Source organism: Chenopodium quinoa, unplaced genomic scaffold, assembly GCF_001683475.1.
Source record: "Chenopodium quinoa cultivar QQ74 unplaced genomic scaffold, ASM168347v1, whole genome shotgun sequence".
NCBI lineage: Eukaryota > Viridiplantae > Streptophyta > Magnoliopsida > Caryophyllales > Amaranthaceae > Chenopodium > Chenopodium quinoa.
This window is the reverse complement of record NW_018744066.1, coordinates 1,240,381-1,253,329: the sequence shown is the minus strand read 5'-3', so window position 1 is coordinate 1,253,329 and position 12,949 is coordinate 1,240,381. Positions and strand designations below refer to the sequence as shown.

Sequence of the window (12,949 nt, the reverse complement as noted above, 5' to 3'; positions counted from 1 at the left end):
TAAATAAGTAACCCCATAGTAAATAACCCCTACGAGTAACCCCGACCACATGGTGACACGGTGTGGCCAACCACTTATAAAAAATTGTGATGAACAATAATCATCAAAATTAGCAAACAATACACCCTTAAGTGTATTGTACAATGGTTGTAAATATCAATCTCTCCTCAAAAAATCAATGTGTTAAATGTGATTAAAATCTTTGCCAAATCACATTTCACATAATCTTGGTAATTAGGTATGCTTTAAGAGTAAAATTTCTCTACACCTATCATCCTAAAAATCTAAGGTTTTTTTTTAAAATAATTTTTGTAAGAAATCCTACTGCATGAATATTTTAAGCTGTCCGTCAATGATTTCCTCTTAGGTTAGTTTGTCCATTAATTAAGCACAAATTCTTATAAAGGGCTAGTCACATGGTGTGGTCAGCCATCATAGAGGTTATTTCGTTAGTGTTTTAGGGGTTACTTGTTTAGTATTACAGTGATTACTTAGGGCCTCTTCTGATACGATTATTTTCAGTTCAGTTCAACTCTAATAAGTTCAATTCAGCTCCTAATTTCATTCTCTTGTAAAATATTCAGTTCAGTTCAGTTCAGCTCTAATAAGTTCAGTTCAGTTCAGCTCTTATAAGTTCAGTTCAGTTCAATTAAGCTCTAATAAGTTCAGTTCAGTCAATCAGAACAAACCCTTAGTCAGTGTTATAGGGGTCACTTGGCCAATATTATTAAGAATACTTGGTCAGTATAATTTATAGCTTTATAAAGGTTACTTTGTTATATATAAGTGGTCACATAATGTGGTCAGCCACACATAAAAGTACAAAACGAGGTGTTATTAGTTAATGTATTAGCCTTGCTTTCCCTTAAAAAAAAATTACTTTGTATTTTTTTTTTTTAGTCTACTAAAAAAAATCAATTTGATGAAGCTAGAAAAAAAAAATCAATAAAAAAAAAAAGGAAAACAGAAAATAGAAGACGAAAAACCCTAGAGAGATAGAGGAGAAACATCAAGTTTAGAGAGAGAAAGCGTTAAAAGCAGAAACTTGACTAACAAAGGTGATGAAGAGTACTGCTCTTTCATTTCTGACGCCGGCTTCTTCTTCCTCTTCTTCCCACTTTCTCTCTCTACACCATTTTTCTCTCTCTACCTCTGCTCCTCTCTCCTCTTCCGGTAACCCCTCTTTCTCCTTAACTTATCCTTCACTAAAATTTAATTTAATTCAACTTATTATTTCTTTGGAATTTAATTTAATTCAGCAATTGCATTTCCATATTTTACTAATTTAGTGATTGCATTTCAAGATTATGTATTTTATGTAATTGTTATTGTGGGATTGATTGTAATTTAGTGGGTGAATTTTGTTTGTTTGATTGTTGAAACTTAGATAGGTTTTCTAAGGAGAACAAGTAAGAGGGTTTTGATTGCTAATAGAATACAAGCTTTATCAACAATGGCAGCTGTAAGTTTAAATTGATTTTTAGCATGTGGGTTTTTGTAGGGTTTTGCTTTTATTGCTTGTAGTAATGTTAGAATGATGATTTATAGGAAGATGGTGCTGGGAATGTGAAACGGCAGTTAGCCAAAGTGTTTGAGAGATCGCTTCGGGCCACTGTCCCGAGTGAGGCCGATATCGAGCCGATTATTACTGTTGGTACTGGAAATTTTGGTGATTATCAATGGTAAAGCACTAGTTTGATGATTGTTGAGTTTCATGCTTGTTGAAAGAAAATGTTTCTTTATGCTGTATGTTGAATAAAAATGTGTTTTCTTGGTGCAGTAATAATGCAATGGGTGTGTTTTCCAAGATTAAGGGGAAGAATACTGAATTTAAGAACCCCAGATCGGTTGGCGAGGTATGTGTTTTATGTAATGTATGTGGTGTCCTGATTTATTTTAGTTGTCTGAGGAAAATTCACTATTGGTTTCTGATCATTTAGGCTATCATAAAAAACTTACCTGAATCCGAGTTGATAGAGAGTTGCTCTGTTGCGGGACCTGGGTTTGTGAACATTGTTTTGTCGAAGTCATGGTTAGCAAAGGTGATCTTGTTAGTTTTGTGTATTGCCTGTATTGTTTTCTTTATGCATATGCATATGCATATCTGCTTACATTTTGAGATGATTGTTACAGAGCATCCAAAACATGCTTGCAGAAGGTATTGAGACATGGGCTCCAAAGTTGCCAATTAAAAGAGCTGTAGTAGACTTCTCTTCACCCAATATCGCAAAGGAGATGCATGTTGGGCACTTGAGGTCAACCATCATCGGAGATACACTGGCCCGTATGCTAGAGTTTTCTGGTGTAGAAGTTCTTCGGAGAAACCATGTTGGTGATTGGGGTACACAGGTAAACTCTAAAACTTTTTGGCATCTCCGGAGGGGACACTTAGCGTGATTTTGTGAAAAAAATTCCCTCCAAAATGCTCTACTTTAAAAAAAAAAATTCTATTAAAAAAATTTAAATGATCGACATTAATAAATTCAAATTAAAAAAAAAAAGTGTTACATAAGTCATTTAATTTCAATTAACTCTGACTATTGTTATATTATACTTTATAAATCCGTGCATTGCATGGGGCCAAAACTAGTTGTCTTCTATTTCTCTAACGTTCTAATTTTAGATTTGTCAGCATGTAATGATACTAAATTTATAGTAAAATAGTTATGCAACAAATGACACAGATATAAGACATTCATGAAATGCTATTTGTCATCAGAACACAATTATATTTTGATTTTCTTTATGCCTAAAACTCGCTTAATTTTTTGCAGTTTGGTATGCTGATTGAGTTCTTGTTTGAACAATTTCCACAATGGAAAAATGAAAATGAACTTCCAATCAAAGATCTTGAGGTATGTGGACGAGTTGGTGTGTGTTCATTGATTCATTGGAGCTAAAAATTCCATGCCTTTTGCTTTTCCACTTGAAATGATTTATGGGCCTTTGAACTATGAATGTATGCTGAATTTACAACAAAGTATGTAGTTTTTCGATGACATTGGTCAACTAGAACAGCTTTCTTAATATAGTTTGATGTGATTTAAACCTTTGAGTATTGTAAAGACAAATTAATCATTTGAAGAAATGAAGCTTAAGCATATAGTACTGCACTACTGCATGTAGAGAGGCTATGGTGAAAGGATGTTGGTCAACTAGAACAGCTTTCTTAATATAGTTTGATGTGATTTAAAGCTTTGAGTATTGTAAAGACAAATTAATCATTTGAAGAAATGAAGCTTAAGCATATAGTACTGCACTACTGCATGTAGAGAGGCTATGGTGAAAGGATGTTTTAGGGCAACAAACTGATAGTTTAGGCCCCTTAAGTTCAGTCAGTTTATTTTTGTGAAAAAAAATTCTTCTTCAATACGCTGTAATCAAGGCAACCACTGAACATTGATGAATGATTATTGCTTAAGGCATCTTCAGACCAAGAAAATTAACTGTTCATGACAACTATGTCTGAATCTTTCTGGTTTAAGTAGATATGCTAACATGAATCATAAAAATCAGGAACCCCTTCATGCTCGTTTATGTGATTATTCTCACTGCAACTGTCTGTAAGGTTGGGGATGTAGTTGCTTGAAATAATGAAGTGAGAGAGACATTGCTTAACATTGTGAAGGCCTTAAGAGTATCAAAGTTAAAGGAGTGGGGGAGGCTAGGTGTTGGGGATTTGTGGATTACTTCTACCTTTTGACACTGACGATAGTTCCGAAGTTACGATAGCCTTCAGAAGTTGTAGGAGATCGTAAGGGAAGGTGTTAAGTGTATTTAAGGTAATGAAGCGGGAGAGGTGGTGCTGGGGAACAGTGAGATTACTTCCACTTCACCTCATTAGTCTTGCTGGTGACTGATAGATCCAGAACAAGCAGCAATTTGGTCTTGCAGCTATTACTCATTTCTTTCTCTACCTTTCTTCTTTGGGGCCATGTGGCAATAAGGAAAAACAAAAGAGTCGAAAGAGATGTTTGGTGATAGTATCAAGCGTTGCAATTTTATTGTTCTGTTGATCTCATCCATCCAAAAGATGCAATGATTCCTATTTTGTTTCTCTGATCTCTCACTATAAACCTGCTCTCTCTGCATTATGCTCACCCTTCTCTTAAAATTTAAGTTGGAAAACTGTTGTTAGTTGAAGTATTGATATTGTCTCTGTTGTTAGGATGCAATTGTATACTTACCCTCACCTTACTTTTGTCCTTACGCCTGTGTAATGTAGAAAGTTATGCTATACTTGACTGATGATAATTTAGGAAGATTGTAGTTCTGACCTGACAGTTAGAATGATGCATTTATAGGGCTTCTACAAGCAATCAAAGAAGAGATTTGATGATGACCCCGAGTTCAAGGAAAGGGCACAAAAGGCTGTGGTGAGCCTTCAGGTATGCAATCAATTTTTGCTGTTTGCAAGTTTGTCAGGTTAGGAAGGGGAGTCTGTATTCTTCCTCTCCTTGACCAGAGGTTGGTTATCTTTATTTTTATAATTTGCAAGTTTCCACCAATATTAACCCCCCCCCCCCGCGCGCGTGCGCGCATGTGCTTCTAATTTGTAGGAAGGTCTGTAATTGTGGCATTAATAAAAATTCCCCTCTCCCGTGGAATGTGATATTGCCTCTCTGTATCAACTTCTACTTTTAAAGTATCCCTGTTAACTTTTTGCATTATAATAACACAATCAAGGGCTCATAGCCTCGTACCATAGAAATCTTGAAACTACTTGCCCAAGTTTAGTGCTAATGGAGGGAGGAGAAGCCTTTTATTTTATTATATTTTATATTACTTTTTTCTTTAATGGATTTTACATTTTTACTTTTACATAGGGTGGGGATTCCAAGTATCGTGAAGCATGGGCAAAAATTTGTGAAATTAGTCGCAGGGAATTTCAGAAGGTCTATGTACGCCTCGGAGTACAGTTAGAAGAAAAGGTATTTTTCTAGTTTTTAAGCTATGTACTATTGTACTATGTCTATACTTCTTCCAATAATAAAATAATAATAATAATAATAATAATAATAATAATAATAATAATAATAATAATAATAATAATAATAATAAAAAAAACCTCCGTTCTATATAGTCAATGCTATGTGTGCTAGCTATGAAAGTTGTGTGCATGCTACATACTATTGGCATTTTTCTCTTGGCATTAGTGGTTGATCTAAGAGACTTAATACTATGTTTACAAATTACAAATCTTTCTGTTTTTTTTTGCTTGTGTCAGGGAGAAAGCTTCTATAATCCATATATACCAAAAGTTTTGGAGATTTTGAGGAGTAAAGGTTTAGTTGAACCAAGTGAGGGTGCTGAGGTTATATTTATTGAAGGCAAACAGATACCTCTCATAGTTGTGAAGAGAGATGGAGGTTTCAATTATGCCTCCACTGACTTAACAGCTCTCTGGTAAGTGTATATAGTAAATTAAACTAATTGTAAATGTCAAATTCTAGTCTTTAAGATGGTTTTCTCTTTTAAGCATATAATCCATCATTGTCTTTACCATTCTTGTTTGGCAGATGCCTACTGGTAAATCTCGCTTGCCTCAGTTGATCCATTTAGAACTACTTAGTATAATATCTTTCTAATACCTCCAATTATCTATTTCATGGAAGGTACCGCCTTAATGAAGAAAAAGCCGAATGGATAATATATGTAACCGATGTTGGTCAGCGTGAGCACTTTGAAATGTTCTTCCATGTACGTATTTTCTTTTCCCATATTGTTTTGGGTAACTGTATTTGGTGTTTCAGTATTTTGTAGATACTGATAATTTCTTCGATGATGCTTAGTGCCTACCATTATGTGTGACTTGGTTGTCACTCTTGTCAGTACATTTTTGCATTTATGCATTGATAAAATTTGTGCCTTTTGTGTTTAAACAAAAATTTTACAGGCTGCAAAGCTTGCTGGCTGGCTTCCAAGCGGTGACAATAAGTACCCCAAAGTTAATCATGTTGGCTTTGGTCTTGTCCTAGGAGATAATGGAAAGCGTTTCCGAACTCGAAGCACCGAAGTAGTCCGTTTGGTTGATTTACTAGATGAGGCCAAAGATCGGAGTAAAGAAGCTCTTATTGAGCGAGGTATCACTAATTAGTTTTGATATGTTTATATAATTCCATGTATTCCAATTTCCACTTCCATTTCTGGGTTATTGCTCAAAAGTTTAGGCAGACTTGTGCATTTTATCGTATTGCTTTGTGCTTTTATCTTCTGGAACTTTAGGCCAAGTTTTACATTGAGGCTATGTTTTTAATAGGTAAAGATAAGGAGTGGTCTGAGGAGCAATTGTTGCAAACTGCAGAAGCTGTTGGTTATGGGGCGGTTAAGTAAGTTCTGTAATTCCTGTTTATTTTTTATCATAATCATTGCATATTTTTATCTCTGCTTCCTTATTGCCCTCTTCTAGCTGACCGAGGAAGCAGAATTATTATTAGTTATCCCTTTCCTTGGGACTATTGTGCTAGTTTGCTCTTCTCCTTGGCTCAAGAAGACGTGATATTTGTTAGGGGGCAGAGGGCTCACAGGGCTGTTGATTTTACTGAACATTGTGCCAATCACCGCAATATATATACATGCTTTCCTTAGATATTATGTTGGTTGTTCATAATATTATTGTTAAAATGATAAACTGATAATGACTATCAATTCATGGCTAAATAGATTGATTTTTTTTGTTTCCCTCGATGTCTTATACAGGTATGCTGACCTGAAGAACAACAGACTCACTAACTATACCTTTAACTTTGATCAGATGCTTAGTGATAAGGTATCTTTTGCTGTCTTCTTATCTTTCTTTCTGCTTCTTCTGGGGGATCTTGGATTTGCATGGTGCCGTGGTTTGTTGAAGCTTATCTCTTGCCTTTGCTGAAAGCTGAACAATTTCATGCAATTATGTTGTAGGGAAATACAGCTGTCTATTTACTCTATGCCCATGCTCGAATTTGTTCAATTATTCGGAAGTCTGGTAAAGACATCGAGGAGCTGAAGAAGGTGAGTTACATTTCTTTCTTTCTTTTTTTTTTAAAATTTTTTTTTACGTAGTATTATTATTATCAATGAAAGTCGCTCTTGCACCATACACTTGATGTCTAAGTAATCAACAAATTGAAACAGAATGAGGAAGTTGTTTTGGATCACTCTGATGAGCGTGCTTTGGGTCTTCATTTGCTTCATTTTTCTGAGGTAAGACTTGTTCCATCACAAGATAGCAGGCTGTATTCAGGTTGCTCATATTGGCAATTGCACAGAATTTCAGTATTTGAAGATATGTTGACATAGTATGTCTGCTGTTCTTAAAAATTGGTCAGATTGTTGAAGAAGCCTGTACCAATCTCTTGCCAAACGTGATATGTGAGTACTTGTATAACTTGTCAGAGTTCTTCACAAAGTTCTACTCCAATTGTCAGGTATGGAATCAATTCTTTATCTATCTTTACTGGAACTATAATTGCTTGGATCAATTCAGGCTTACTTCTTAGAATCACGGCTGGAAAACCTTCTGATCTTTACCTACGACTTTATAGGTGGTTGGCTCACCGGAAGAAACAAGCAGGCTCTTGTTGTGTGAAGCGACTGCTGTGGTCATGAGAAAATGCTTTAAGCTTCTTGGAATCACTCCCGTCTACCAGATATGACAAATTATTGTAGTTCTTGATGTATTTTTAGAGGGCATCAACATTTTTGGAGTTTGTTCTTGACTTGATTGTCACGTTGTTATAGTGTACACTGAGAAATACTCATTCAAGAGTTCAAAAGGAAATGATCCTTCTCTTGCAGTGCTTTGAATTTGTTCATGGCAGATTCCTATATTTTGCAAAATTGGCTATATTTGCACAAATTTCTTAATTATATAATAAAAGGCTTCCCTCTCATGATGAAATCCTATAATTAACTTTAAATAATACTCCCCAGCCTCTCCTGCACCACCCTAAAAACTCTTTCATAACACCAAAGTCTTGTACCACTGTTGCTGCCACCTTCACTTGTTGCATCGCCTTATTACAACCAGCAACCACCTATAATTGCTGCTAAGCATCACGACACAAACAAGAGCTGTAATCGCCTTGTTTGTCGTAGCTTCAGCCTTCAGATTGGTGTCCTTTAAAAGGGTTAATTTTATATAGATTCTCACATAGTTGCGGGATTGTATGTTGAATTCAAGGTGATCATTGAGATGGTCTAGCAATAAGGGTGGCGACCAGTGGCGGATCTTGGCCGAAAATATTAGAAGGGCCGGGATTTAAAAAGCTTACCTCTTGCTCAAAACTAATCTTTGTATCCCAATATTTTATAAGTAAATATAGGTTATTTAAGTTTATTGACTAATTAATTACAATAATTTACGGGGGGCTTGGCCCCGGTGGAAGGTCTCCCTTTGGTGGCGACGAATTGGGAGGCAGAGATTGCAGAGGTGGCAATTGATCAGTCTAGTTTGCTACTCGCTCGATATTCTGGTTATGATTTTGTTTGGTTTCAATGTGATCCCCTCAAAGTTGTGAAAACAATAACACAGTGACATAAACCTTCTCTTCTTGATATATGAAGCATTTAATGCACTTGTTATTTCACATGTTTAGCGGGTAAGGAATGTTGTTAGCTTATTTATTACAGCGTAGCAAGATGGATTACACCATACAAGTATACAAGGGATAATATTGAGTTACTTTATATGAACTCTTTCCTACAATGCATCATTACTTTCGCGAAACTTGATTTGCAATAATAATTCTGTTAACAAAATTTGCGATAAATGATTATGAACCAGAAAATTGAGAAAAAATCATCAAATTTTTTTTACTCTTGCACTTGCAGCAGTGAACACTGGAACAGGCAAATTGCTAACCGTACAAAATTTTCTGATTTACCTTAAAAATGAATATTATTCTAAAAACAGAAAGAAAAAAAAAAACCAAAAAAAAAAAAAGGATGAAATTAAAATTCCTTGAACATAGGAGGTATAGAAGGCGGTCTGCAAGCTGAAGACATGAGATTACTGCTACAATTTCTGGAAAAAGAATTTCTTGAATAAGAAACTTTCTTTGAAATTGTTGGTTTTGGACTGAAATAACTCCTGCATAATTTCATCTTTTTTCTGTACGGATTTTCTCTCTTCACAAGATCTTCCAAATTCTCCACACTTGCTAGTGATGTAAATGACTCCGATTTCCCTGAATAATACTTTGACAACCCTTTTCTGTAGAAAGATTAAAACTTTGTTTAGCATAATATTCAATTACATATACTCAATTTTAAAATGACATACACATAAAATATGGCAGAAATCAAAATACCCATTTTCTCTTTTGTGCAAATTTGCCAAATCCCATCACATATACAAAATTTTAACCCCAAAAAAAACCAACTTTAAGATCCTACACTCGAGAACATGATGCGCAACATGCTCCGGTTACATGAAACAATAATTTCCAACCAAAATAAAACAGACACTTAGATCCTACACTCGAGAACATGATGCGTAAAAAAGAAATAAAGAGCCATGAAAATGTTACTTACTTGATAGGAAGTTTATCCATGAGATCTGACAAATGAAACAAAGGTCCATCTGTAGAAGATGATGATGTAGAAGTAGCATCCTCCATTAAATCTGATGAAGATGATGAATTTGATTCAAAAGTTGTGGTTGAATCACAACTACTAATACTACTACTACTAGTACCTAATTGTAATTTCTCTGATGATTTGTTGTAAAAATTACAACTTTTTTTCTGCTCAAAATTGTTTGCTGCAATCATTTCCTCAGGTGTTGGAATTAATTGAAAATTAATCTTTGATTCTTCTTGTTTTCCCATGTTTTTTTGTTAACAATTTCTTGGCTTCAAGTAATAGCAAAATTTTCCTCTGGTTTATTACACAACCATGCTGCATACTATTTATATATAGGTGACATTTTCGGATAATTATTATAATAATAATTATTATTATTATAATAATATTGATAATTGATAAAACAAACAATTCCAAAATAATAAAAGAATATTTTATGGATAGGTATCAAGTCATGGATTGGGGAGGAAATACATGTACAGTTCTGATAAGGTATATAAATAATGCTGAGGTGTGCTTTTATTTTTATCTTCTTAATTTTAATTAAATAAATATTTATTTAATTAAAAAAAAAATTGATTAAGTAATACACTTTTGCTTTTATCTTGAGCCTTGTCATTATCAATTCCATAAGTTTTGAAGTTGTCTAGGATTTCCCAATTCACAAGAAAATGGATAAGGTCAAATTTGAAGACACTCTTAGCTGAGTCACACAATTAAATATTTATTTTATTCTTTAGTGGATGAGATTATTTCAGTTATTTTGCCCGATTTTGGGCATGTTTTTGCCTCTCAAAGTGATAACATTGCAAACATTTTACTGTTGAAAATTTGCACTTTTTGCTCAAAATTACAATTACAATTTTGAAATTGTTGCCTACTTGCTTAAAGAGGAATGTTTGTAAAGCAATCTTCCAATACCATTTTATTAGATGACATGTGTTTTTTAATTAATAAGTCCTAGCATAGAAACAAATCTTCATTAAAACTTCTCTTAAAACTAATCTTAGGATTAAAAATCAAAATTACATTTCCTATTCAGGAGAGTTGCGTATTTAATTAGAAAGATTTTAGCCAAAATTAAGGAAATGCATAAGATGATATGAAGTATGGGATATCAAAGAATCTTCAACAATACGTTTCATTATTTGTAACTTATGACATTTACTCAATAGTCTTTATTAATTTAGAGTAATTAACCTGATTTTATACCAAATTCGAACTAATGAACAAGGTTGATTGAGTGACTCAAAATGTTATTGAATTTGAAAACAACTTGGGATACACCACACCCTATAATCTCCAACTCAATAAATTCAATTACAATTAAATTACACTTAAATAAAATGTTATCATGAAAAATATCTAAAATTAATAAAATCATGGAACTTATTAACATTCTGTTTTTCTAATCGTAATTTGAAGAATCATATGTTTAGTTGGATTCTACTATTAATAATTTTGTTTGGTCTGACTTGGGATTTATAAGTTAAACTAAATATTTTGTTGAAACGAGCTTATATGTTCATTGTAATATGATCTTATAGTTTTTTTAACATGTTGTTAAAGTGTTTAATTAATCCTCTTTAGATGTATTGGGTCTTAAACAAGTAGCCATTTGAAAAAGGCCTCAAACCAAGCAATTTGTAGCAAGCTTAAACTTGACAATTAAGCTTACTCATTTGATCTGATAGGTCTAATTACATTTATTATATATATATATATATATAATCGATCTTGCTAACGAGCGCCCCGGGGCGTTAGATAAGGATAAATTATATTGGTTGAAATGATATTAAGTTAGGAATTCATGACAAAATCACGCGTCGTTCGGTGTAATTAATGTTAATTTTACTCTAATATTTGCACTTTAATTCTATCTTTCTTAATAATTGCCCCATATATGTAAAAGATTCATTAGATAATAAAGATATTTTAATCTATCTTTCTTAAACAATATTAGTGCATTTTCTAAATTTAAGAAGACATTAGGGTTAGTGTTCAACTCCAACCATTCAATTAAATTATGGTAATTTCTTGTCTTAGCTCACAAACGTGATTAACATGATTATTATTTATTTACACGAGTACTCAATTAATGAGGCATTTATTGCAAATGGTATATCCATAAAAAGAAAATTTGTGGCTAAGAATAGCCATTATCCAATGTTTAGATAGGTAATCAACATGATGAATGTACATGGCAAGGGTAGCTGTGTAAATTCAGAAAAAGTGTTCATCTAAGGTGGGGGCAAACTACATAAATTATTCCATAAAAATATGTCATCGGTTTTTATTTATTTATTTATTTTTAATTATTTATTTATTTTTAAATATTTGTCACGTAAGAAGGTATTGCATTCGGACGGACACACGAACTGTTTGGTGTGGGAGGCTTGTCTAATACTTCATCTGTTTTTTTTTACTTGACATATTTATGTTATCACGCATGCCAACACATGTTTTTAACTATTAATATCTCTAATTATTAACATTATAAAATTCGATAAAGGCAAAAGCTAATGAGCGCACCCGGGGCGTTAGATAAGAGAATTAAAATGCAAATATTAGAGTAAAATTAACATTAATTAGACCGAACGACGCGTGATTTTGTCATGAATTCCTAATTTAATACCATTTCAACCAATATAATTTATCCTTATCTAACGCCCCGGGACGCTCATTAGCAAGATTGAATTATAAAAAGTGGATATTTATACATTGAAACGATTCAAACAAGATCAAACATGAATATATTTTATCGTATTTATAAACCACAAAAGCGAGTCAAAACGTGTTGTGTGAATAGTGTAAAAGTTAAACGGTGTCAACTAGAAAAACGGAGGAAATATATTTTATTTGTTGGCTGATATGTTTTATGTGTTCGCCGATATATTCCATTTGTTGGTTGATATGAGTTTTGTGTTGGCAAAAATATTTTTTTTCCTTTTTGTTGGTTGATATCAGACATCATTTGGATTATATGTTCCTTTAGTTGATTGATACATTTATTTCGTAGTAAAATGTGGATGTAGTGGGGTTGGTGGAAGAATAAAAAATTATAAACAGTAAAAATAGTTGAGAGAATAGGAGAAAAGAAATTACAAGTATGAAATTAAGGGTCTATTCACTTCAACTTAATTTCAATTCAGTTCACTTCATCTCCTAATTTCCTTCTCTCATAAAATATTCAATTTATTTCATTTCAGTTCAGTTCAGCTCCAATCACTTCAGTTTAGTTCAATAAATGTGAACAAACCCTAATATTCTTGAAATAAATGAATTAAATATTATAAAAACTTTCCAAATAAAGATATGGAGTAGGTATTTAAAAGCGGCCAAAGATATAAAAAAAAAATGTGGAATAAATATTTAAAAACAA

At 33.2% G+C, this 12,949-nt stretch overlaps 2 protein-coding genes across 3 annotated transcripts; one reads left to right on the top strand and one right to left on the bottom strand.

The window, feature by feature from the left end:
• Window positions 1-962: 962 nt before the first annotated feature.
• On the top strand, window positions 963-7,874 carry LOC110690924 (arginine--tRNA ligase, chloroplastic/mitochondrial-like). 2 transcript variants are annotated; one of them, XM_021867829.1, is made up of 18 exons: window positions 963-1,173; window positions 1,392-1,462; window positions 1,549-1,682; window positions 1,781-1,856; window positions 1,941-2,042; window positions 2,134-2,349; window positions 2,775-2,855; window positions 4,305-4,388; window positions 4,827-4,931; window positions 5,228-5,406; window positions 5,616-5,700; window positions 5,897-6,083; window positions 6,260-6,329; window positions 6,700-6,769; window positions 6,904-6,993; window positions 7,117-7,185; window positions 7,311-7,409; window positions 7,527-7,874. In XM_021867829.1, exons 1-18 carry the CDS (start codon window positions 1,062-1,064, stop codon window positions 7,635-7,637), a joined length of 1,941 nt encoding a protein of 646 aa, XP_021723521.1. In that variant the 5' UTR covers window positions 963-1,061; the 3' UTR covers window positions 7,638-7,874. The 2 variants fall into 2 exon arrangements, with proteins under 2 accessions (XP_021723521.1, XP_021723522.1); XM_021867830.1 differs by having other exon boundaries at window positions 1,039-1,173; window positions 1,388-1,462.
• An 897-nt stretch (window positions 7,875-8,771) lies between these two features.
• On the bottom strand, window positions 8,772-10,024 carry LOC110690922. The gene is made up of 2 exons (XM_021867828.1): window positions 9,517-10,024; window positions 8,772-9,196 (listed from the first exon to the last, which is right to left on the bottom strand). Exons 1-2 carry the CDS (start codon window positions 9,810-9,812, stop codon window positions 8,935-8,937), a joined length of 558 nt encoding a protein of 185 aa, XP_021723520.1. The 5' UTR covers window positions 9,813-10,024; the 3' UTR covers window positions 8,772-8,934.
• Window positions 10,025-12,949: the final 2,925 nt, after the last annotated feature.

Coding starts and splice junctions, on each gene's coding strand:
- LOC110690924 (XM_021867829.1), top strand. CDS start 1,062: ATGAAGAGTACTGCTCTTTCATTTCTGACGCCGGCTTCTTCTTCCTCT. Junction 4,389..4,826: donor AGGCTGTGGTGAGCCTTCAG/GTATGCAATCAA, acceptor ACTTTTACATAG/GGTGGGGATTCCAAGTATCG. Junction 6,994..7,116: donor ACATCGAGGAGCTGAAGAAG/GTGAGTTACATT, acceptor AAATTGAAACAG/AATGAGGAAGTTGTTTTGGA.
- LOC110690922 (XM_021867828.1), bottom strand. CDS start 9,812: ATGGGAAAACAAGAAGAATCAAAGATTAATTTTCAATTAATTCCAACA. Junction 9,197..9,516: donor ATGGATAAACTTCCTATCAA/GTAAGTAACATT, acceptor ATCTTTCTACAG/AAAAGGGTTGTCAAAGTATT.